Genomic DNA, 26,299 nt, shown 5'->3' on the forward strand with positions numbered 1-26,299 from the left:
AACAGTATAAAATTACAATATTAGCATATAAAAGTTAAACAGAAATTCACCCTTGTCAGTTATGATAAATAATTTCTAAACTATAATCAATAAAACAAGGGCAAAACACGGTACATAAAATAATACAATAGAAATTGAGAAGCAGAGACTAGAGGTTGGAGCAAGGCAGGTGGAAGAAAGCCTTGCCTGATTAAGTCTCTCCCCTCACAGTTCTTCCTCCAGGAACAGCTCCCTTCTGAGGACTCCTAGGGCCGGATGGTGGGGTAAGGCAGGTGGAAGGAGGCCTTGCCTGATGAAGTATCTTCCCTCACAATTCCTAGCACCCTCAACAAACTACGGTTCCTACTATTCTTCACAGGAAACTGCAACTGTTAAAGTACTATAAATGTATTCTTCCTTGGCGATCACTTGTAGCCAAGTAAGATTGTCTTCCATAAACACGGTTTTAACAATGAGTCCGTAAATGACTGTAGAGGCCAATTCTGGATCCACACGTCCTTCCACAGTGGGGACATTGGCGGGAGTTGATCACGGTGTGAATTTGCCAAGTGTGCCTTCCTCTTAGCACGTTTCTCCCTTGCATCCTGAGTTTGAGTGTCTTCAAAGCCCATGACACCTTTGGTAAAGGCTGTTCTCCAATTGGAGCGCTCACAGGCAAGTGTTTCCCAATTGTAGTTTATACTACATTTGTTTAGATTTGCCTTCAGACAGTCTTTAAACCTCTTTTGTTGACCACCAGCATTACGCTTTCCATTTTTAAGTTTGGAATAGAGTAGTTGCTTTGGAAGTTGATAATCAGGCATCTGCACAACATGACCATTCCAACGTAGTTGATGTTGAAGAATCATTCCTTCAACACTGGTGATCTTTGCTTTTTCCAGTACGCTGGTATTAGTTTGCCTGTCTTCCCAAGTGATGTGTAACATTTTTTGGAGAGACCATTGATGGAATTTTTGAGGAGTTGGAGATGGCATCTATAAGTGGTCCATGTTTCACAAGCATGCAGTAAGGCTGGTAGTACAAAAAGCATTTTGGTTTCCCTGAGAATGTCCCAGTCCTCAAACACTGTGCAAAAATCACTCTACCTCCACATCCCTGTATTCACACATCTCCACCCTTCCTCTACACAAACAAGAGGAATTTCATAGTTCAAGTGTACATGTTGTTCTTGCGAAATCACTTGAGGAGGGTGGCATGTCAAGGTCAGTGAGGGCTGCAACCTGAGGATAAGGAGTACAGCCTTTGGAAAGTCCTGGGGGCCACACAGAGACATTTGGAGGGCCACATTCAGCCACCGGGCCTGAGGTGCTTCATGTCTGTAGTAGAGCAATACTTGTCTTGCCTAGAATCACAGCTGAACAGAGGTCTTTAAAGCTGCTTCTGTCATTGTAAACCCCAGTTGGTCAGCCAAATGTTTTGTCCCTCTTGTGGGGTTTTATTTGCCAGGCATTTGCAATTGTTTCATCACATCTGTTCTGCTTAACAACATTGTATTATTCTTGTCTCTCAGTCTTACGCCTGTTTGAAGAATATGATGTAGTTTTTATTGCATTATGTTGAATGAAGAGTGGATTTTTCAAGGGAGGGAGGGAGGGGTAGGAACATAGAATCACAGAATTGTAGAATAGATTGCCATTGTTGGAATGGATTACCATCCTTGATATTGTCACAAAAGTTCTCCCCCTCTATCTGCCGAGCAGTGGCAAGAGCCCATGGGGTTGCAGGCACTGACTCAGAGTCTGTGTTCCTTTGGAGAATTGAGACATGGTGGAGACTGTCACAGCTTTAAGAAATATGCTTAATTCACCTTTTTACACCTTAAGTCTGCATGGAGGGACCCCTGATCTTACATAAGAGTCCTTTCAAGAGGAAGTCCAAGGCATCTCTCTTCCCCAGCCTTTAGCCAGTCTGCCCAAGATGGATGCCAGTCCTTCTTCCTTCTTCTTATTCCCAGCAGCATTTGCTCAAAACTCTCTTTTCCCGTCACCTCACACCCCATTACCCTGGCAACCTTCCAAACCCCCAGTCTCAATTCACACCTCAGGGCAGGGGGGAAGGGCGGTTCTCTTGCATTGCCACTGGCCCTCTAGAGCCCCCTATTGTTCCTTAATGGCCCTAGCTTGGCCAGGTCATTTTGCATAGGCTAGTCCAGGAATTCCTCTACAGCTTCTATTCTTCCTTCATATCCCAAATAATCAACATCCAACCAGTTATTAATTTCTAGGGTTTAGGGGTCCCCCAAAATCTATAACAATATTATTATATTGAATATGTAGTTTATGAGTTGTCTCCAATGCCAGTCCTATGGAGAGTAGTCCCATTGAAGTTAATGGGCATGGCTAACTTGGGTGCATTGATTTCAGTGGGTCTGTTCTGAGTAGCCCTTAGTTGAGTATAGCTAGTGTTGCCATACGTCCGTCAGCAGTTGGCAGCCATGTCCTGACACAAATCGGAAACAAGTTTGGGAAAATCCAGATATATGGCAGCCCATGTCGGCAGTGCTGTTTTTGCCAATCATCCATAAGAATATCTCAACAAGTTTAACAACTTTGGCCAAAATCAAAGCGCAACAACTTTTCTCTCTGGATTTTCACTGTTTGAAATATGACAACCCTAGCTATAGCCATTAGCATTTTGCCATCGCATCCGAAATCTGTAGGGTCCTGGGAAGCAAACAATTTGCTTGGTTTTGCAAGAGAGAATCAGACCCTAAGGTGGCGGTTATCCAAAATAAAATTTTATTTTATAGATGTGAGCCATACATCCAATTGGGACAGGTCACTGCCTTGGAGCCCTAACTCCCTTCCACCCTTCCTTCCTTCCTTCCTTCCTTCCTTCCTTCCTTCCTTCCTTCCTTCCTTCCTTCCCTCCTTCCTTCCTTCCTTCCTCCCTCCCTCCCTTTCTTTCTTCCTTACTCCCTCCCTCCCTCCCTCCCTTCTTCACAACACAGCCCTTCCAAACCCAAATGCAGCTTCCAGCAGTTCAGGTGCTCCCCAATCCCCTTCTCACCCCCATATCCTGAGGATGGTGGTTCCCAGGACTGCCAGGAAAGGGCAAAGTTGAAGGCTGAGCCCCTGGAAACCTGACCCATTATGATCATAAGAAAGGTATGGGTTGGTGGTGCTCCTCACACCATGATTGACTATCTTGAATGCAAAGTCACTCTTCTTCCAATTGCAATTGCTGCCGGAGCAGCAAGGCCCTGACTCGATGGTGATATTTATAGGGCCGAAGGATTGGCTCTTTATAACATCGCAGGATGAGCGCTGGCAGGTCCTGATGGTCATGGGAAAAGTGCTGGATCCTGTTGTGGGAAGGGAAGGAAGGACAAGAAAGACACAACATGTTAGGTATGAGGGGCATTGGCCCTCTTCTCTCAGCATGCATTGAGATGCCACGGGGAATCATGAAGAACATGGAGCCTGAGGGGTAACCCACACCCATGAGTTCTTAGGGGGCAGGGCCCCCTACACCTCTGAAAAAGCAGCCCATTTGGCCTGAGAGCGCAATTTTGAGGTGAAAAGTTTGTGGGTGTTAAGTTAATGGGGGACAAATTCTGACATCGCAGGTGGTTGGACTAGATGATCCTTGGATTCCCTTCCAACTCAACAATTCTATGTTCTATGATTCTATAATGTTTGGCTTTAAGAAGTATTTTAATTATTTATTTTAACTTTGTAAGATATTTTATTCTGTTTCTATTCTGCTATGTCGTTTACCTTTTGTAATGGCTTTGGCCATACACATGAATAATATTCATATTGGTACATGTAAAGGAATCTCCATCAAGGGGCCCCAGTCATATCTGAACCTAGTAAGATGCATTTATTTCACTTAGAAACAGCTTGTCACATCCTATTTTTCAGTGTTCCCAAATTCTCAGAGCTGCTTGCTGCTGATTTATGATCATTATTATAATAAAAAGATGGTATTATTAAGACGCCACATCACCAAAAGGCCCCCTGCAATCAACAGATCACCCTAAAGAGGGAATAAATCTGCAGAGAATTGCTAAATCAGCTTCACCAACTTCATGGACTCAAATTCCCATCAGTGACTGCCAAGTTCTAGAGGGCACCAGGGCTGGCAAAGAAAGGGGTTTTCAAGTAAGACATAGGCAGCAGTGTTTGAATTTAGCCAGGTGCCAAGTTCTGATACTGGAAGTGAGCTCAGCTTGAGGGGAGGGGGTGTTTTTTGGGGGGCAGGAGCTGTGGAAGAAATTTCCTAGGCAAACTCACCTCCTCTATCTGAAATAGTAATGTTCATGCTGCCTTCGTAACACAGGTCGTAGTCTTTGCCACATTTCGTAGTCTCCTGCATGAATCTAGTGGAGCTCCACCCAAAGCCTGTGTAACACTGGTTGGACCCAGTTACTGGAGTAAGAAATCAAAATGAAGAGCATGAGGTTGGGGGGGGGCTGGATTGAAAAAGGTCACTCCCCTTTGTAGGAGTCTCCCCCTTTTTCTGTCTCTTAAATAATGATAGGAGGAGAATATTTCGGTTTGCTTTGCATATCAAAGTGAGCCTACTTAATTTGCCCTTTTCAAAGGATTGGTTTTCTTAATCATACTCAGAGTAAACCCACCAAAATGAATTGGTATGTGTTTATGTGGATGCGTAAAGTGAGGAGTTATACTTCAAAATCTGAACTTTCCTGAATTTTGCAAGGCAATTTTCTAACTTAAAAATGGGTACAAATCTTTGCACATATTGGGGGTTGTTGCCCTTGCTTTCTCCACTTGTCAAACCTGCCAGACTCTTCACCAAACTACACCTGAGCACGTCCCTTTCCTTTACCCCTCACTCACCCCCCAGCTCACCCCTCCCCTACAGTGCCCCTCATGTTTCCAGTCCCCCCACAGCTCCCTCCAAACTTTTCTCCGTGCTCTCGCTGCTAAATTACACCCTAAATTACACCCTAAAGCACACCATCTTGTACCTTTCTTGAGAAGCGGGGTTACCTTTTCTTTGGCAAATGAGCCCAAGAGTTGGGGAACAGGGCCGCTTGCCTTAGAAATCTCCAAAATTGAATTCTTCAAGCCTTGCTATTGACAACCACCCGCCCAACAAGTGAAACTGTGAGTTCTCACTTTCCTCTCAGGGGATCCTTAAAAATAAATAAAAAAAATACCTGTGTCCTTGATAGGAGTCTTGGGAACTTCTCTCGTTTTCGCATTGCAAAGGTCACCAAAACAGTAGCTCTGGTCAAATTGGATGGCAAAGTGACGGTCACCAGAGGTGACTGATTTTGTTCCATCCACAAGGTCCTTGCTGGCGCAGCCTTTGTAGCTCATTATCAAAACATCTTTATCTAAAACGGCGGGGGGGGGGAGAGATGTATAAATACAAACAATAGATTGATGCTGTGGCAGGGTGTTCCAAAGACCTTATCTTGGCAATTATTGCTCTGGGGGTGACTTATACATGCTTTGGCGGGGTTATTGTCATTGTTTAGTTGTTTAGTCATGTATTTCAAAATCTGAAAGTCCAGATACAAAAGATTTTTGTTTGTTTCTTTGTTTGTTTTTGCCAAAGTTTTACACAAAGTTGTTGATGCCCAGACATTTCAGTGATTTCTGTTTCCAATGGCTGAATTCCAGGAATGTCTGGAAAATTTTGGATGTATGGGCAACTCTATACAGCGTGGGGTGGCTGCGAAAGCCCCCTGGCCTTTTTCCCCCTCTGGTTTTTTCCCCTCTGGTTCATGTCTAACTTGGTGCCATGGGTGGGTGGGTTTTTGTTCATCTGAGTGGCCCCAGAAAGTACTGAGAGTTCTTCCCACTTCCCACTTCTTCCTGTTTCCTTGTGACACACTTCCTGGCAGCTGTTTTACTTCAAAAGCTAGGTTGGAAACCAGCCCAAGTCTGTGGCCAAGCATCTGTGGGCCACCTGCCTGTGACAGAAGAGGCAGAAGGAATCGTGGGTGTGGCTCTTGCCCTAGGACGCAGCCTGCATTCTAGCCATGCAAAATCCAGAGCTTTTCCACACCCTCACATCTCCAAATCCTCCACTGAGGCAAGTAAGATGCAGATTGTATTTCAAGCATGCAGTCCAGAATATCTGAAAGGTTATGGCATGCAAATAGTTGAAACTATTTCAACATTAGTTGAAACCTTTCAACATTAGTTGAAACCTTTGAACTAGGAGATCAAAAAGAAATAACAAGCCAAGATTTATAAACCTGCGGAAGGTTGCTCTGTTAACACTACATTGGTGGCAGGAATCTATGCCCCTCCAGATTTCATAGAATTGTAGATCTGGATGGGACCACAAGTGTCATCTAGTCCAATGCCAGATGTTGGAGTCCACTCACATCAGCCCCAGCTGGTTAGGGGTGGTAGGAGTTGAGATCCACCCAAATCTGGAGGGGCCAGATGTCCCCTGTCTCTGCACTAACCTCTGGCTTAGTGTTACATCTGAACTGGGTCTGTGTCAACTCTCAGAAACAGCTAGGGATGCTTTTTATTAAAAAAAGAAATAAATGGAGGCCAGGGGCTTGTACAAAGATCTGCAAATATAAAATAAAATGAATCAAAACATATTTTAAATACTTCAATTCTGAATGCATGCCAAGTATCATTTCAGGCCTCAGGTAATCCCGCTGGGAAATTTAGGGGTTGTAAGTAATTTCATGCTTTTCCTCTCTCAAAAATCTAGCAGCCACACAGGATCCATCTGACAGACCAGCACTTACCTATAGTTAATATAAGTTGTGCATCTGTGCAAACGTTCTCAGCACTGGAGCAGTTGATAATACCGCTTTCTGGGGAGCTATGAGATGAGGAGTTGCCCTTGTGTGGAGTGGTAAGATTGACGGTGTTGGAACTATGACACTTCAAGGCAGAAATTCCTGAAAGGAAGTGTGGGAAGAAAGGGCATGAGATCCTGGAGAAGCTATTAGCAATGTCTTTCTGCCTTGAAATCATCAGGGACTAGAAATTGCCCCCCCCCCTTTTAACATGAAAGCAGAAGTTATTTGGAGGCAGAAATTTGCACCAAGTGCCTGTTCTGAACTGCAGGCCCAAAGGAGGGGCCTGAGTGAGTGCTTTGATGAGTGGATACCAGAGAAGGATTCAAAAATGTCAGAATGGCCAGTCCTAGAGATTTATTAAATCACAGGGTTGGATGAGACCAGTAGGGGCATCTAATCCAATGGCAGTTATTGGATTTCAACTCACATCAACACCAGTCAGATTTAACTTTCAAAACAGAACAATGACAACCAAATTATAGGCATTACACACACCCCAAAAGGCATTGTAGTTAACCTGAATTTATCCTAATGCGGTATTTTAAAAAATGAAAAAGAATTTTTAAAAAACCAACAGCACAATTCAGATTTGAAAGCAAAGTATGAACCTAAAAAAGAAAGAAAGAAAAACAGGTGGAGGCAGGCAGCTCCATGGGAGAGTACTTCACAGTTCCTTGTCCCAGTTATTTCTCCCAGTTTCCCACAGTTTTGAAAACACTACATTAGGCTGCTTAGCCATTGCCTCTCTACTGAGTTCCAGCATATTGCAAGTCAAACCACATTCACTTTCTGGGAAAGCTTTTGGGTGACATGACTCCACCTTCTCTTTCCCTGACACAGCCCAAACCTTCTCCTTCTTGCAGACAGGGCTAAACTCACCTCAAAGACACACTTCTCTCCACCAGCAGTACCCAAAAGGTGACTTAAGCAAGTCATAGCACATTCACTTTCCGGTAAACCTCCTGTGTAGGAGGATTGCAATATGTCCTCTTTTTCCAGGACATGTTCTCTTTTTTTCCTGGGCACATCCTCTTTTTCAGGACTGAAATTTCTGCGTGGGAGGATTTTTAAAATTTGACTAAATGTCCTGGTTTTCGTTTGTTTGCTTGCTTGTTTACAAAAATCTAAGAAAAAAATCCTAGTGCATTAGACTCAGATCTAAGGCACCCGGCTAAGCAAGTCTGCAGCAGAGAATCACAACAGAGCAGCAGCTTAAACTAGCCAAATACTCTATCAATCCTTTCTCTGATCTAAAAGGATGCTGGCTCAGCTACAAGATCTGGAAGGAGTCTGGGAGGGCAAGAGTTAATATACCCCTGTCCTTAATAAGAGTCCTTATGTACATGTTAAATGCAAAAATCTTTCACCCAACATGGGGCTCAAACCCATGATCCTGTGATTAAGCCTCTCATGTTCTACCAGCTGAGCTATCCCAGCTCTTGAGAAGAGCCAGAGAAATCAACCCGAGAGGCAACCTATTCCTCTTTTAAAGCCATCCAGGTGGGCCCATCCCTGTCTCCTGTGGGAGGGAGTTCCATAGTTTAACTTTGCCCAGTGTGAAGAAGGTCTTTCTTTTATCTTTCCTGAATCTGCCAACTTTCAGTCTCAGTGGGTGTCCACTATTTCTAGTGCTTTGAGAGGGAGAGAGACACATAATTCTGGAGTATCTATCATGTGAGCTCTCTCATATTATCTCTAAACTAAAACATCACAAATAATGCAAACTTTCCTCACAGGACAGTCGTTCCATCCCCTTGCACAGTTTTGGTTGCCCCTTTCTGAACCTTTTCCATTTACCTTGAAATTCCTTCTTGTTTCTCCGTGCAAATCTAGTTGCACCCACCCAACCACCCAGGTCTGCAACTCGAGGACATTCCAATAGCAATAACTGGTACCTGAAATAAGAAAGGTCATCACCAGCAGTCCTTGCAGCACAACTATTGCAGCTCTCCATCTCAACGCGACACCCTCCATGGTCTGAATCCGAGAGGCCCTCTGAGCCAAAGAACCAGTTTCCTGATGAGTCGTGGAGGAAAAGGAAAAGCAGTCCAAAATCTGAGAGAGTTGGGCTGTTTGGTTATATATATATATCACACACGAATGTGCTCGGTAGAGATTGGTGGGAGGGACTTCCTGAAAGACAACAGCAGTTCTGGTGATGGCAGGATTACGTAAAGAAGAAGGAAGCCTATGCAAACAGTAAACAGCAACAGATGTGGATTCAGGCAATAAGGTAAAGGTAAACGACCCCTGGATGGTTAAATCCAGTCAAAGGTAACTATAAGGTGCGGTGTTCATCTCGCTTTCAGGCTGAGGGGGCTGGCAATTGTCCACAGACAGCTTTCTGAGTCATGTGGCCAAGATGACTAAACCACTTCGGGTGCAACAGGACACCGTGATGGAAGCCTGAGCGCAGGCTGACGGCGTTTACCTCCCCACTATAGCAGTGCCTATCTATCTACTTAAACTGACGTGCTTTCAAACTGCTAGGTTCAATAGCGCAGATTCTGGCAACATGGAGCCCCAAGCTAGTACAAAATTTGGCACCTCCTAGCAATGGCAAACCTGCTGCACTGGTACAAAGCAAGACAGGCCCTTTCTTGCTCTCCACACCCTCTTTTCCCATCCAATCTTCCTCTCCTCTTTCCCAGCCTAATGTTCCCTCCCTGGCAAAAAGAAATTAAAAATCACCAAGACAGTTATATCCCTTAAGATATTTGAAGATGGCTCCTCTCAATATATATATATATAAAATATGCAAATTGTCCAGTAGCACCTTAGAGACCAACTAAGTTTGTTCTTGGTTCTTGGCATGCACATGAAAGCTTATACCAAGAACAAACTTAGTTGGTCTCTAAGGTGCTACTGGATAATTTTTTAAAAAATATATGTATTTCAACTACGTCAAACCAACGTGGCTATCTACCTGAATCATGTCTCCTTTTTTCCAGGCTAAACATATGCAGCTCCTTCAACTATTCCTCATAAGGCTCGTTTTCTAGAACCTCCTGGTCCCTTCCAACTTTATGATTCTGTGTATTATTTATTTATTATTATTTATTTATTCTACTGAGAAACTGCTGCAGGAATCTACTTCGAATCGAAAGACAGCTGAAGAAGCAAAGGAAAAAGCATTGGCTGTAGAGGAAAAGATACCACTGATATGTAGGCAACTCGAGGATCACAGGTCGTTGCTGTCTATGATTGAATTGAAAGAAAAACAGACAAATTTAAGGATCAGGGCTGTACCTGAACTTGAGAAAGATAGTTTGAGTGATTTTCTTACGCAGGAATTTGCAGACTTTTGGAACTTAGACTCAGATAAGCAAGATTTCAAGATAGTAAGCGCTTTTAGACTTGGAAGAGGGGGGAGAAAGAACAGGGTGAGAGACTGTTTGATTACCCTCCGAACAAAAGAGGAGAGAGACAAAATATTGAGTCTGCACTTCCAGAAGACTTTGGAAATACATGAATCAAGAGTGGAGATATTTAAGGACAACCCGAAATACCTTTTGGATCTTAGGTCTAATTACGGAGATCTGGTGGCCCTGTTGAGAGGAAATAGAACTGTTTTCAGGTGGGAATTCCCCCAAGGCCTATTTATTCCATATTATTTATTTGTTGCATTTATTTACTGCATTTTTCTCCAAGGAGCAGAAGGTGGCATACAGGGTTCCCCCTCCCCCATTTGATCCACCCAACAGCCCTGTGAGGTAGGTTGGACTGAGGGGCAGTGATTGGCACAAGGCCACCCAGTGAGTTTCATGGCTGAGTTGGGGGTTTGAACCCCAGTTTCCCAGGTCCGAGTCCTCTCTAACCACTACACCACACTGCTTCTACTCGAAGCTGTTGGAAGTGGGATTGGGAGCATCAATAATGCCAGCTACATTAGAAAAGGCTGCACAGGCTGTAGAATGGCAGATACAGTGGTGGTCTGGATGAGTGCCAATAAATTGAGACTGGCAAGACAGAGGCCCTGTGGGTAGGTGGTTCTCAAATTTGAGAACGTAGGAGCCTCCTCTGGAGAAGGTTGCCCTCCCCATGATGGAAGAGGTAAGCAGTGTTCCTAGAACAAAATGCAAATGCAAAATTCCCAGAAATCTTTAGAGGCTTCCTGTTTCTCTGATTTTCCCTAAAGGCACGGCATCATTCGTACAGCTCTCAGATGTGAGCAAAGTTCCACTGGGCTTCCAAACCCAGCTTGCTTCACTTCATTTCTTCAAAACAATCAACCCAGGAACTTGCCCAACAGGCTGATGTTGCAAAAGCAAGAGTGCAGTCCCCAAGGGATATTTCGACTCCCCCTTCCCATCTTGTTGTTTAGTCGTTTAGTCGCGTCCGACTCTTTGTGACTCCATGGACCAGAGCACGCCAGGCACTCCTGTCTTCCATGGCCTCCCGCAGTTTGGTCAAACTCATGCTGGTAGCTTCGAGAATACTGTCCAACCATCTCGTCCTCTTCTCCGTGTGCCCTCCATCTTTCCCAACATCAGGGTCTTTTCCAGGGAGTCTTCCTTCTCATGAGGTGGCCAAAGTATTGGAGCCTCAGCTTCACGATCTGTCTTTCCAATGAGCACTCAGGGCTGATTTCTTTAAGAATGGATATGTTTGATCTTCTTGCAGTCCATGGGATTCTCAAGAGTCTCAAGAGTTCCCATCTTACATGGGGTCAAATTTCTGTGCTGTGATCTGGCAATGTAATACAGTGGTACCTCGGGTTAAGAACTTAATTCGTTCTGGAGGTCTGTTCTTAACCTGAAACTGTTCTTAACCTGAAGCACCACTTTAGCTAATGGGGCCTCCCGCTGCCCCCGCGCCACCGGAGCACGATTTCTGTTCTCATCCTGAAGCAAAGTTCTTAGCCCGAGGTACTATTTTTGGGTTAGCAGAGTCTGTTACCTGAAGCGTATGTAACCTGAAGCATATGTAACCCGAGGTACCACTGTAAAATAATAGATACCTCTAAATATGATGCAAAGTGTTATCCTTTAGTGGCTATAGCACAGAGGGAGGCCTTGGAAAATCAATTTTCCCAGGGGCACCCCATGTTCTTAAAACAGAAACCCAGCCATAGGCAGTATAAAAGCCATAAGTGCCTTGCCTCCTGTATCTATGGAAATACCATTTCTAGGAGAAATCATAAGAACACAGGAAGCTGCCTTATCCTGAGTCAGAGTGTTGGTCTATCTAGCTCAGTAGAGGCAACAGTGACTGGCAGTGGATCTCCAGATTTTCAGGCAGGACTCTTCCCTAGTCCCACTGGAGGGGTCCTTGGGTACAGTTTGGCCCCACACACCTACTGCAAAATTGGGAGCTGCCTTGATAACTTTATCGTAGAGTGGCCATTCTACAAAGAAGAAGAAGAAAGAATTCTTGGGAAATGGTTTGTTTGCTATGCATTTAGATACCTCTTAAGACACCATAGCCAAATTGGATGGTGAACAGAACCTTTCAAAACTGCACTGATTTTGACCAGTGATTTCCCGGGGTTCCTGATCAATGCCAGGTGCAAGCCTGCAATAAGAAATGAAGTTTAAGGGGCCATAAGGGGGCATTCATGCCATATATTTAAAGCACTAGCATAACACTGTAAACAGTCTTGGGTGCCCCCAGAAAAGCCTGGGAGCTGTAGTTTGCTAAGGATACTGAGTGTTTTTAGGAGACACCCTATTCCCATTACAGTGCTACAGTTTTCCAGAGTGGTTTAACAATAAATCCCTCTTTCCTGGGGACTATAAGAACAGCAACACTGTGAGGAGAAGAGGGGTCTCCTGACAACTCTCAGCACCCTTAAGAAACTACAACAACCAGGATTCTTTGGAAGAGAAGCCAGGACTGTTTAAAAGTGCTTTGATCACTGCTTTAAATATGCAGTGCAGATAGGTAAATGTAAAGGACCCCCGGTTGATTAAGTCCAGTCAAAGGCAACGATGGGCCGCGGCGCTCATCTCGCTTTCAGGCCGAGGGAGTTGGCATTTGTCTGCAGATAGTTTGGCCAGGATGTGGCCAGCATGACTAAACCACTTCTGGCGCAATAGGACACTGTGTTGGAAACCAGAGCACATGGAAATGCTGTGTACCTTCCCACTGCAGTGGTACCTATTTATCTACTTGCACTGGCATGCTTTCCAACTGCTAGGTTGGCAGAAGCTGGGTCACAGCAATGGGAGCTCACTGCATCGCAGGGATTCGAACCACCGACCTTCTGATCAGCAAGCCCAAGAGGCTCAGTGGCTTAGACTACAGTGCCACCAGCTCCCCTAGTGCAGATAGGACCTGTGAGTGTGCATAGGCAATGCATTTTGACTGATCCAGCTGGACTACAGGGCTACAGTGTCCCAGAGTGGTTTCACAATCAGTCCCTCTTCCCTGGGAACTCTGGGAATGTAGCTCTCTGAGGAGAATAGTGATCTCCTAACAACTCTCAGCACTCTTAACAGACTTCACTGCCCAGGTTTTTTGGGGGATGGCATAACTTTTTAAAGTGGTATCATAATGCTTTAAAGGTACATGTGGATGTGGACAAAAGGAGGGACACACATACACACAGAGGTCACACGTACACATTTTAAACACACTAATACTTCTTTAACATCATTTAAAACGGCTGAAACACGAGCTCTTACTTTAAATAATATAAAAATAGTTTATTAAGATAAATAATGTTCAAACGCACGCATATATAAGGATAATAAAATAAAGGGCAGTGACCACATCCTGTGGTTAACAAACTTCAGGAAGTCCAAACAGGAGTTGAGTCTAGATGGTGCCTTGCACAATTTCCCATGTCTGATGGAACTTCTGGTTCTGAACAGTCTTGTGTTGGAGGAGCAATTCCCAAAAGTGCCTTCCAGATCTTAAACAGCCAATGGGACAAATCCTTGTTTCTTGAAAGAGTCCAACAGTCCTCCACAGCAGTGCAAAAAGAATAAATAATAAGGCGGGACGTTTCTGTTTTGCATATATCTGTTTTCATAAATGAAAAAAAGTAATGGCCACCAGGATTTCTCCAGTCAGGAGAGGTGTCCAGCTCCTCTGCCTTAATTTGCAACACAGAGAGCAGAGAAGAGAACCAAGGAGTCCTGAGTCTTGCTCTTCCGGAGCCGCTATTCTCCACTCCACTCCTTTCTCAACAAGTAACTTACTGCCTGCTCCAGTACTCAGAAGCAAGCCTTACTTTTGTTCAGTGAGACTTATTACCCAGACATCAGAATGTAAGAAGATGGCCCCATCGAGGCCAGCATCCTGTTCTCACAGTGGCCAACCAGAGGCCTGTGGTAAACCCTCAAGCAGCAGCCAAATAAAAGATGACTCTCCCCTTCTCCCATTTGCAGCAACTTTCAAAAGAGAAGGTCATGGAGCTTGTGCTTGCTTAGAACTTCAACCTGGAAGGTCTGCATCTTAATCCCCAATGTGTTATAGGAGTGGGCTGTAGTTCCTCAGTGGTGTGGGGAAAGGCACTCTGTGTATGTGCAGAGGTGGTTCATTCTTATGTCACATGTTTTCTTCACAGCTGCATTCTAATATTGGAAGACGGGGAGAAAACCCTGGAACATCCTGGCCTGGAATATGCCCTGATCTTAGCCGTGGAGATCAGGAGCTCTCTGAGGAGAGGAGAAAGGTCAGAAGGATCAAAAGACCCATTGAAAGCAAAGTGTGTTGGGCTGAGACTCGGCGGCTGGCTTGGCTCCTAGGGGATGGTTTCAGCGTCCCGTCGACAATCCAGTTGTTGCAGAGGTCACCAGTGCAGCAGCGGCTGTAAATAGCACCCAGGTTCTTGTAGACGGACGTGTAAGGACTGTCACACCAGGATGGCGAAGCACAACCCTTGACGGCAGAGATTTGCCCAGTAGAACCTGAATGTGGAAATGAGCAGTGGTTAGTGACAGATGGGGAGAAATTGGTTTCAGTTCTCCTTCAAATGACACTTTCTGAAACAATCTGAGAACCAAAACGCAGCCATCTTCTGGAATGCACACTTCTCCAAATGTCGTGATGCAGTTCTCCAATGGGTACAAAAATGCATGTACATACAAATGCATATATTAGTGAAAAGAACATGCAAGCATGCATTATAAGGAATGGTTGAAGGAGTATGTTTAACCTGGAAAAGAGCAGACTGAGAGGAGATATGATAGCCCTCTTTAAATATCTCAAGGGCTGTCACATGGAAGAGGGAACAAGCTAGTTTTCTCCTGCTTCAGAGGGTGGAACTTGAAGCAATGGCTTCAAGCTACAAGAAAAGAGATTCCAACTAAAAACAGGGATATCCTTTTGATGGTAAGAGCTGTGTGACAGTGGAATGTTCTCCCTTGAAAGGCTGTGGACTCTCCTTCCTTTGGGTTTTTAAGCAGAAGTTAGATGGCCATCTGTCATGGATGTTTTAGTTGCAATTCCAGTATTGCAGAGTGTTGGACTAGTTGACCCTTGGAGTCCCTTCCAACTCCACAATTCTAGGATTTTATTAGGGGAAATATGCTTTGCCAAAATGTGTACTTCAGGCAAAAATGCATTAAAAGCATGTATATAAAGACAAATCCATGCTAAAATGCTGGTGGCTTCTCATGAGGACTTTACCAAAAACAAATAAACAACCCTCTCAAACTGGTGTGGAATGTGGGGACCTGAATTTAAGATTGGGGAAAAATGAAATAGATAGACTCTGACTAGAAGCCTTTTTGGAAGTCCTCTCCTGCCTGTTATCTCATCATCTGACTCTTGCTGACTACTTGGAATACTTTGCTGCTAAACCAAAAGGTAAGTTTATGTTGTGGAGGATTTCCACCTTGCGCATGTGTGCATGCCCCCCTGTTCCATGAACACCTGTCCAAAGAGAGACATTGAGCAGGTGAAACTTTTCTTAGACTTTCCTAGTGGAAGTCTGAAATCTGCTTGGCAGGCCTTAGATGTGAGCTACATAGGAACTCAGCAGGAATTTTGTTTCCTGGCATGTAGGACACCTGAATGAGTCCTTTCTGGATACACTCCCTTGCACGATGTAGCAAAGCCAAACAGGACCTGTTGCCTTGATAAACCTGTATAGGACATTTCACATTAACCCCGACGTCCTAAAACACTTGCAAGACTTTTTCAGGTGGTTCACAATTTAGCGGAACCACCTGTAACATCGGGGGCCCAGTACGGGCCACATGTTCTCCTGCAATGATTTTGCAAAGTTTTTTGCAGATAAAATCGCTCAGATTCGGGAAGAAGTAGACTCCACCGTGGGAGCAGGGCCGGGGCGGGAGAGTGCTAGAGTTCTGTCTAGTCAAGTTGAGTGGGATCAATTCCAATCTGTTACCTCCGAGGATGTGGACAGGCTGCTTGGACGAGTGAAACCAACCACCTGTCTCCTGGATCCTTGCCCATCCTGGCTTATAAAAGCTAGCCGGGAAGGACTGGGCGATGGGCTTCGTGGGGTGGTGAATGCTTCCCTCCGTGAGGGAGCCTTCCCAGACCCGCTGAAAGAGGCAGTTATTAAACCGCTTCTTAAAAAACCATCTTTAGATGCGGCCACGATGGCCAACTATCGCCCAGTCTCAAATCTTCCATTCTTGGGCAAGGTGATTGAGCGAGCGGTTGCCGAACAACTCCAGGCACGCCTGGAAGAAGCGGACCATTTGGATCCCTTCCAGTCGGGATTCAGGCCTCATCATGGGACTGAAACTGCCTTGGTCGCACTGGTTGATGATCTCCGCCGGGCTAGGGACAAAGGTGAGAGCTGTTTCCTAGTTCTGCTGGATCTCTCAGCGGCGTTTGATACCATCGACCATAACATCCTTCTGGACCGTCTTGAGGGGCTGGGAGCTGGGGGCACTGTCATACAGTGGTTCCGCTCCTTCCTCCTGGGCCGTGTTCAGAAAGTGGTGGTGGGGGATGAGTGTTCAGACCCCTGGGCTCTCACTTGTGGGGTGCCTCAGGGTTCTGTCCTCTCCCCCATGCTTTTCAACATTTACATGCAGCCGCTGGGAGAGATCATCAGGAGGTTTGGGCTGGGTGTTCATCAGTATGCGGATGATACCCAGCTCTACCTCTCTTTTAAATCAGAACCAGTGAGGGCGGTGAAGGTCCTGTGTGAGTGTCTGGAGGCGGTTGGAGGATGGATGGCGGCTAACAGATTGAGGTTGAATCCTGACAAGACAGAAGTACTGTTTTTGGGGGACAGGAGGCGGGCAGGTGTGGAGGATTCCCTGGTCCTGAATGGGGTAACTGTGCCCCTGAAGGACCAGGTGCGCAGCCTGGGAGTCATTTTGGACTCACAGCTGTCCATGGAGGCACAGGTCAAATCTGTGTCCAGGGCAGCTGTTTACCAGCTCCATCTGGTACGTAGGCTGAGACCCTATCTGCCTGCGGACTGTCTCGCCAGAGTGGTGCATGCTCTGGTTATCTCCCGCTTGGACTACTGCAATGCGCTCTACGTGGGGCTACCTTTGAAGGTGACTCGGAAACTACAACTAATCCAGAATGCAGCAGCTAGACTGGTGACTGGGGGCGGCCGCCGAGACCATATAACACCGGTCTTGAAAGACCTACATTGGCTCCCAGTACGTTTCCGAGCACAATTCAAAGTGTTGGTGCTGACCTTTAAAGCCCTAAACGGCCTCGGTCCAGTATACCTGAAGGAGCGTCTCCACCCCCATCATTCTGCCCGGACACTGAGGTCCAGCGCCGAGGGCCTTCTGGCGGTTCCCTCATTGCGAGAAGCAAAGCTACAGGGAACCAGGCAGAGGGCCTTCTCGGTAGTGGCGCCCGCCCTGTGGAACGCCCTTCCAGCAGATGTCAAAGAGATAAACAACTACCTGACATTCAGAAGACATCTTAAGGCAGCCCTGTTCAGGGAAGTTTTTAACGTGTGATATTTTACTGTATTTTTGGTTTTTATGGAAGCCGCCCAGAGTGGCTGGGGAGGCCCAGCCAGATGGGCGGGGTATAAATAATAAATTATTATTATTATTATTATTATTATTATTAACAACCATTCACAATCCATAAGTGAATATGACAGTGCATTGAGTTCAGCTTCACAAGAACTTAGGCTCACTGTTGTCTGCTTCTTGCACAGCCAGCCAGTCAAACAGACACTGGTTGTACATGTAGCACACCCCGGAAGTGCTTGTACCATCTGTGGTGTCACTTTCAAAACTTGCATTGGCAAAAATCTCAAGACCTCCAGACTTCTGACTAGTGAATCTCAGTCTGTAGTGCATAGTACCTTTCAGGTAATGTGCTATGCGCTTCATAGCCTTCTAATCCTGAACAGTAGGATTGTCCAAGAGGAGTGGGGAATGATTATGGCTCTACTATGTCTTGTTGGATCTGGCCCCGACTAAGCAGCATGACCTACCCCTTCCCTATCCTTCTGGCAGACTGTCTGCCTCCCCCTGCCAGTTTTGAAAGCAATGAAATGATGTGCATTCACCTAAATGGATGTTATTGTTCCCACCCCTTCAAAGAACACATAATTGTCCTGTGCCAGTGGTTTACAACTAGTGTTCTGTGCTACCCTGGGGTGTCTTGAATGATGGTCAGGGGTGCTGCAGTCAACACTGGTCTCTGTCCCTCTTTCTTTCCTTTCCTTTCCTTCCCTCCCTCCTCTGATACTCTCTTGTGTCTCTGCCTCCCAAAGGCTTGCATAGTTGTTTGTTGCAGCAGCCCTGGCTACAAGTTCCCCAGGCAAATAGTACCTCTGGGGCTGGTGAGGGGGTGCTTCCTAGGCCCCTGTGGGGCTCTGTGAGGAGAGAAGGGAGGGCAGCTCAGAGACGAGGAGTGGCAGCAGCAGCTGGCCAGAGGACTCGCAAGGAGAGGGGAGAAGAGATGGGGGAAGACTCCACAAGGGAGGGTGTTTTCAAAAAAGGGTGAGAGGCTGCCAGCTCTGCAGGCAAGGGGTGACATAACTTGGCTCCTGAGCCCCACAGGGGTGCCGCAGAAAGAAGGTACTTGGTCAAGGGAGCCGTGGACTCAAAGGGGTTGAAAACCTCTGCTCTATGCCTCTTTCTGTTGGGATTAACCTGGAACCTGGTCACATTAAACTCCAGGTGGAGGGAGTGAGAAGGAATGACTAGATGATACTCACCATGTATCCCTGAGGCCTCTAGGCATTGGTTCATCACACCCCGGCACTGCACCTTAGTGATGTCATCTGGGGAACAACCGTGGGTGGAATTCCCCTCACAACTGAAACACGTGACCCCATTTGGGTGGGGTGGGGTATCCTTGTAGTCTGTAGGCAGAATAAGTGAATACTCTCAGTACCATAAAGTTCATCCCAGGCTGTGTGCACCAAGGCCACATATTTATGGCTTTAAATTTGGGTCCTTTTAAAAATAAAAATAAAAATGGAAGGCATTATTAAAAGGATGGAATGGCACAGTGTAGCACTATCCTAGGGCATCATGTGTAATAAAAGAAAGAAATTGCAGGCGCCAGCCCAGCAGCCACCTGGAAAAACAGTGCATGACTGGCTTAAGCCATGGTTTGTTGAACAAATTTTGAGGTAACCATGGGTTATTTCCCCCAAACTTGTTTTCCCAAAGTTTGGTTTCTTTTCCAGCTGTTCCTACACCATGTCTTTGTAGCTGGGGTAGGGTGGTCAAAGAAACTATGCTTAGGGTTGGAAAAAGAAAATAGAAAACTATAAGGGTTTGGGGGAGTGAATTGACTTGCTACAATTTATAGTATCACATAGAACTATGGTGGAATCTGGACACATAAAAAAAAAGTTGTGAAAATGCTTTTTAAAAGATGTTTTGAAAAATATACTGAATTTGCCATAGCTCGCCATCACCATCTAGGGTCACATTTGTATAATGCACTTTGCAACACACTTAAAATGTTTTATTTGCAGCTGTATAGCTGGGTCCTCTGTCTTCCCCCCTGAGCAAGAACAATGCCATCAGGAGTTGGGAAAACACACAGAAACATTTTGTTGCAGACCCAGTTGGTGCTCCTGGAATCCCAAACCTTACCTTGCGTGTCATCATTGCACTGGCTGGAATTGCAGCATTTGATCAGATGGAAACTGTTCTGGTTGTGGAAGCCCAGAGGCTCCTGGCAGTGGGTAAGCGAGCCACAGCCCTTGATGCGCTGTTCGTCCCCTGGAAACTCTGCCAGTTGGGAGAAAACAGTGACTGTGATTGTGGCCTTTTGTCTCTAGGAGGCGCTGGTGCAAATGTCATTGCAACAACCTCTCTTAGGAGGTTAGGAGGAACCCCATCAAACCATAGGCTACAAGAGCTCACCTTCTGTCTCAGTGAAGGATGTGATGTCTATGCACTTCTCCTCTGGCCGCGCACAGCGCATCTGCATATGGCTGGAGTTGTAGCAGGTCTGGTCGGCTGAGCTGCAGGAATAGCAATGCAAGGGATTTCGTGGGCGACCGCGAGCAGTGAGCATATCCACGACTGCAGTTTGAGGAAAGCAGCAGCAGCAGGGAGAGAAGCAGAGAGAAAAATGAGGGCTGAACTTATTAGGTGAATCACAGTCACAAAGCATTCAGATATATTTTCAGGAATCTCCCATCTGGCTGGGATCAAACAATTTTATATAGGAACATGGATTTAAGGAGACCAAGCCTACACAGTCATGGAATCTTTTATTTTGTCAGGATGTAAATTTTATTTTTTTATGTGCGCTCACTTTTTCCATTAAACAAAATAATACGAGTAGAAGGGAAAGCCTATATAGATGTACAGTGGTACCTCGGGTTACATACGCTTCAGGTTACATACGCTTCAGGTTACACACTCCACTAACCCAGAAATAGTGCTTCAGGTTAAGAACTTTGCTTCAGGATGAGAACAGAAAGCACACGGCAGCAGCAGGAGGCCCCATTAGCTAAATTGGTGCTTCAGGTTAAGAACAGTTTCAGGTTAAGAACGGACCTCCAGAACGAATTAAGTACTTAACCCGAGGTACCACTGTATTCTACTTTCTATCCACCACCACCCCGCTTTATTTATGTTTTTTGTTACTTTAAACTTTAAAGTGTTTTCAATTTGTTCTGATGTAGGAACCTACCCTGGGACTTTCCGGTAAAGGGCAGGCAATAAGTAAATAAATAATGTGTATCCATAGCAGTGCCCAGAGGAGGAATGACCGCTGGGAGGAACTCAGAGATAAGAAATGCCAGAGTACATCTGCAGCAGCACAACTGGACGCCTCCCTCTGCCCCAGCTGCAACCAAACATTTCTCTCCTGTATCAGTCTCTGCAGCCACAGCAGGTGCTGTAACTCTCCAGCGGTTTGACTTCATTGTCCTCCGTTGTCTCTCGAGACAGACGGATACCAGCCGGGCAATGCCAACTTGACGTTTAATAAATAAAATTTAATGCGGAGAGGGAAACACCAAGACTGAAACTGTGACCCGGTTACAGAAATTAGCAGATCTAATTGCATGAGGTTTAGTGGTTCAAATGCATGCATGTGAACGGATAGAAGAAAAAGGCTTACTTTGGGTTTGGGACCAGCCTTTCACAGCCTGATACCCTTGGGAAGCTGTTGGACTCTGGAGCCCCAGCCAGCATGGGATGGTGGGGTTTGCAGCTTCCCCACCCCTGTGATAGAGGAGTCATTTGGCATGGTGGTGATTCAGCTCAGCTCCAGGGGTGAGGCTGCTTTCACACCAAAACAGATGTTGGGGCAAAGGCTTACTGTCCCTCCCCCTGTTCCAAACCCACCCTCGCAGCTGCTTTTGGGGAAACAAAATTATCCCGGGAGTTCTGTTCACGGGGTTCCAATTTAATGTGCAGCACAGCCTGCAGAGCGAACCCTCTCTGCTCACATGGACTGACCGTTTAGCACCCCCTGGTTGCAGAGGTCAGTCCCGCAGTGCTCCTCCGCCAAGAACACGACCTGGTTGCCAGAGAGGTGGGAGATGGAGCTGTTTGGCTTCCCACCCACGTCACAGCCCTTCAGGATGTAACTGGAGATCTTAGATCCTGCAAGGAAAGAGAGAGAGAGGAAGTAAAAATGAAGGCACCATTCTTTTTTCTTTTCTTTTTTAGAAGGCAACATTCCTAAGTGCAGACTTAGCGCTCACGGCATTAATCCTGTTTCACAACTTAAGTAAAGGTAAAGGGACCCCTGACCATTAGGTCCAGTCGTGGCTGACTCTGGGGTTGCGGTGCTCATCTCGCTTTACTGGCTGAGGGAGCCGGCATACAGCTTCCGAGTCATGTGGCTAGCATGACTAAGCCGCTTCTGGCGAACCAGAGCTGCACACAGAAACGCCGTTTACCTTCCCGCCGGAACGGTACCTATTTATCTACTTGCACTTTGATGTGCTTTCGAACTGCTAGGTTGGCAGGAGCAGGGACCAAGCAACGGGAGCTCACCCCGTCGTGGGGATTCGAACCACCGACCTTCTGATCGACAAGTCCTAGGCTCTGTGGTTTAACCCACAGTGCCACCCATGTCCCTGTTTCACAACTTACAGATATGCAAACCAGATTAGCTCTCACTTTAGGTCTTCCCCTTGTGGTTCTGTTTGGTTGTCACAGACTGTGGCACATATAAGTTTGTACATAGTCATCCTTCGTTGAAATAAAATTTATCAACATTTTAAAAGTTGGTGCAAAGCTTCTCCGGGGTCCAGAGTGCGGGTGGCGTCACAAGCACTTGCCAATAGGTGCTCGTCACCACCACTGTCCACACGCAACATGCTATAGACTAGCAAAAGAGTGTGTTGCTGCTTCCTTCCCAGGGCTCACTTGGGTGTGTTAAGACATGCCTATGTTTCCACACCTGCAATGTTCCACCGTCTTTCAAATATTGCATGTCTTTTTCTGTAGGTCTGTCTACGCCTCTGTTTGACAGATTCCAGCAAACCCCATTGGGGTTGACTGGAAACCTAAGGTGCTGTTGCTTTATTGCTTTCCACACAAAAATGTTTTAGTAAATGTATCCATAAAATTTGCAAAGCACACACACAGAAGATATAAATACTGAGGGCTACCAGAGCTTCTCGCTCTGATAGCCAACCCCCACCCACCCCTTTGCCCTTTGGCCACCAGCCCTTCCCCCACACCTGACCAAACCCCATTTTATTCACTTGCGACACAAAAATACAGAAACATTACAAGCAGACCCCCACCAATACAAAAAAGAACAATATATCTCGAAAAGGAAACAATAAAGTAAGTTTCTTCTCCTTTTATTGGGTGATCTCCCAGTTCTGGTATCATGAGGAGAAGAGAGTTCTCCTTTTTCACATCCTTCTAGAAACCTCTATCTCGGGGTTTGGGTGTCTTTTCCCTTCCGAGGCAAGAGTTTCCTTTCTGGGCAACTTTCCAGGCACCGCATGACACTGGTGGGCAGGGCCAGAGGCAAGAGCAACAAAAGTGGGTGGAGTTACCTTTGTTTGGCTGGCTAGTTTCTACACCAGGCATAAGCAAACTTGGCCCTCCAGATGTTTTGGGACTCCCATCATCCCTGACCACTGGAGCTGTAGTCTGAAAACATTTGGAGGGCTGAGTTTGCTTATGCCTGTTCTACACCCTGCTCCTCCATCCAGCCAAGCATGAAGCATTGTCAGAGTTCAAGCCAAGCAAAAACCTTTGAGGAGGGTGCAACGCTGGGCTGATGAAGGGCATGATTCAAGAGGTGGAACGAGGGAGTTTGTCCTCGAGGGCTGCCTTTGACACCCATTCTGCCTAAGCTGAGGTTCCTCACCTCTGCTCTCCAGCTCCTTCTCATCTGCCTTGTCCTCCCTTTCCAATCCCCACAGCCTCCTCCTTCAAAAATACTCACGGGCCAGTATAGTCATTATGGTGGTGCTGCATTGCTCTTGGTACTCTTCGCAGATCTCCGTTTCCTGGCAGTCGCTGTCACCATCACAAGCGTAGCATTCAAGGCCGGCGACTGAGAGAAGGGAAGGGAAGCCATTAGCAAACCAGGTTCAGCATAATGCAAATCGGGGTGTATGTGTGTGTCGACCTTTTCGAATCTGGGGGCCAGGGAACTGCCGTAGTGGCCACAAAAATGCCCATTTCGCAGGAGAAATGCTGACAATCTGCCCAGCACCTATAGATGTGTAAAGATGGTGCCAGGTGAGCCTCCCTGGGGAAAACATTCCACAAGTGGGGGGCCACCACTGAAAAGGCCAGTTCTCATGTTGCCACCCACCTGACCTCCATCACACAGAGAAGGCCCTCAGATGGCATGTGTGGGTTCCAAGCCATTTCGTATGGAGAGAGGTGGTCCTTGAAATGCATGGAGCCCCTTCCTATGCCAGGTGAACATGCAGGTGTTGGCCCATGGCTATGGTGCACAACAGCATGGCATATTGAGGGGCTCACACACAGAGCCCCACAACTTCTTCCTGCATTCTTTCACATGTGGTGGTAGGGGTTTCCTCAGAACATGTGGACCTTGGAATTGAGCGCTCTTCAGGGTGAAGTTGGCCTCGCTGGGATCTTGCCTGTGTGGCATAGCTGGCAGATGAGAGGATGAGGGACAGCGAGACGGGGAGAGAAGGGGTCAAATCTTTGGGGCTCCATCCTTCCAGGGTTGGAGGCTCTGCTGAGCCAGGATTTTGTCACAAGGGTTGTGTGAGGACACAAGTACTGCTGGGGATGGGGAAATCCTTAGCCCCCTGGCATCACTCATCACGCCTTTTAAGGTTATGTTCCTGCCTGGCTGGGCATTTCCTTTCTTCTGCTTGGAAATGTCCAGCTCAACAGGATGTGAATATATTACACATCTGTCAGGTGTGAAGAAATGAGGTCAGGCGGCCAGGCTTTGGCAGACAAAGGATTTCTCCGGTTTAAAATTATGACTGTTTTTACTTTCATGTGACAGCTCTAGAAGCAATTCGACAGTTGATTTACTGCAGGGCTAGGAAGCCCGTGGCCCTCCCCATATTGCTGGACTAAGGTTGTATTCACATGTTTAGGGAAGCTTTTAATGTTTGATGTATCACAGTATTTTAATATTCATTTGGAAGCCGCCCAGAGTGGCTGGGGAAGCCCAGCCAGATGGGCGGGGTATAAATAATAAATTATTATTATTATTATTATTATTATTATTATTATTATTATTATTATTATTATTATATTATGTGCTCTCAACAGCAAACACCCAGATCCTCATAGTTTCCCCCTAAGATGAGATTCTCTCTCTATCTCCTATTAAGAATAAAACACCTTGTTCTCCTTTTGGTTTGTTTGCTCCAACCATTGCACTTTACTCTCCACCCAGAATTAGGAGCACCAGATCTTTGTGTCAACTTAGTATTGTCTATGCTGCCTGGCAGTGGGTCTCCAAGATCCTCTTCCACTCTTCCAGCTCTACCTTGGAGAGGCCAAAGATCAAACCCTGGGACATGAGATGAGGTTGAGACCAATATTTAATCCATGCAAGAGAAATGATGGTTCGCCAGCTTTTAAAATAATTTTCAGTATGTATGCTACTAAGTGAATTTCAGGGGGATCTTAACAAGTAGTCAAAGATATCTGTGTTTGTAGTTAAACTGCAGGAAACCATAATTTCAATGTAAATATACTGTACCATGTTTGGGGGCGGGGAATGCTTACAACGAAACTTTGACAGTTGCATGCCAGGCAAATGCTCTAACCACTTCTCTCTCGCCTTTTTGCCGTGGGTGATCTGCCTGCCAGTCAGCACACCACTTCTCCTCTGCTTTACACCTCTGGTCTGCACACCAGACCCACATTTTCTTGTAATGATACCAAAAATAAAAATCTAGGAAGTTTGAGAACTGAACGCCCTCCCTTCCCCCAAAAGTTACACATTCTGATCACCACTGAACTTTGCTCCTCTCCACTACTGGAAAACAACAACCGAGAATTCTAAAAAAGACATAACCACCATTCTGGAGAAAAACACACTCATGTGATATAGCAGACAGCCATTAGGCAGAAGATAATCTACATGAGACACACACACACACACACACACACACACACATGATACTTACTGTGAGCTACCATCAAAGACAAGGAGAAGCTGAACCAAAATAATTCCATGGATGTGGTTTGGAAGAGAAGTTATTATTTCTTTCTAATTCACAGATCTAGCTTGCTGTCCCTGGCTGATTCCTCTGTTCTGTGCAGGAAGAATGTTCTGCCAACCTCTCTCCCTCTCCCTCTCTCTGCTTATTCCTTCAAAAAAAGAAAAAGAAAACTCTTTTTCCCCTCTGGCCCCACCCCTGAAATCAATTGGAAAGGAACTTTTATCATTTCTGCTATGCAGAACTTCAGAGGGTGACGCAGTCGATGATGTGACTGATGCAGGAAGAGGAGAAGGGGGGGAACGGGGGGGAAAGTGGTGACAGTTTTCTTTTGTGTGCTGGGTATGTCTTGAAGGTTTCAAGGCTCTTCCCTGAAATGCACTCTCATCGTCAGCACAGAGCCCCGGAGAATGTGAAACCAGAATGAAGAGGAAGCAAGCCTCATCTCCACTGACTCCTTGCAGTCCTTGGAGGGAGGGAGAGAGAGAGAGAGATTAAATAAAAAGCAGGAATGGGGCAGGGTGGGGGGCAGATTCCTGGTTGGCCCATGATCTCGCCTTTTATACGGTTGTAGAGCTGGG

The 26,299-nt window shown here is 46.0% G+C and overlaps 2 protein-coding genes across 3 annotated transcripts in view; both read right to left on the reverse strand.

Moving 5' to 3' along the window:
• LOC128418380 (ly6/PLAUR domain-containing protein 3-like) overlaps positions 1-8,878 on the reverse strand; it is a 68,506-nt gene extending 59,628 nt beyond the window's left edge. Inside the window, exons 1-5 of one of the 2 annotated variants that reach the window (XM_053397997.1) lie at positions 8,647-8,878; positions 6,695-6,850; positions 5,132-5,311; positions 4,239-4,373; positions 2,926-3,304 (exon numbers count right to left, since the gene is read on the reverse strand). In XM_053397997.1, coding sequence (XP_053253972.1) covers positions 3,006-3,304; positions 4,239-4,373; positions 5,132-5,311; positions 6,695-6,850; positions 8,647-8,725 — 849 coding nt within the window. In that variant the 5' untranslated portion in view covers positions 8,726-8,878 and the 3' untranslated portion in view covers positions 2,926-3,005. Of the gene's footprint in view, positions 1-2,925; positions 3,305-4,238; positions 4,374-5,131; positions 5,312-6,694; positions 6,851-8,646 lie in introns of those variants that run through there. The other variant, XM_053397996.1, reaches the window with a different exon arrangement.
• A 4,495-nt stretch (positions 8,879-13,373) lies between these two features.
• On the reverse strand, positions 13,374-25,987 carry PLAUR (plasminogen activator, urokinase receptor). The gene is made up of 7 exons (XM_053398002.1): positions 25,686-25,987; positions 23,498-23,608; positions 21,541-21,687; positions 19,990-20,151; positions 19,717-19,854; positions 18,825-18,971; positions 13,374-14,607 (listed from the first exon to the last, which is right to left on the reverse strand). Exons 1-7 carry the CDS (start codon positions 25,732-25,734, stop codon positions 14,345-14,347), a joined length of 1,017 nt encoding a protein of 338 aa, XP_053253977.1. The 5' UTR covers positions 25,735-25,987; the 3' UTR covers positions 13,374-14,344.
• Positions 25,988-26,299: the final 312 nt, after the last annotated feature.

This window comes from Podarcis raffonei, chromosome 8, assembly GCF_027172205.1.
Source record: "Podarcis raffonei isolate rPodRaf1 chromosome 8, rPodRaf1.pri, whole genome shotgun sequence".
Lineage (NCBI taxonomy): Eukaryota > Metazoa > Chordata > Lepidosauria > Squamata > Lacertidae > Podarcis > Podarcis raffonei.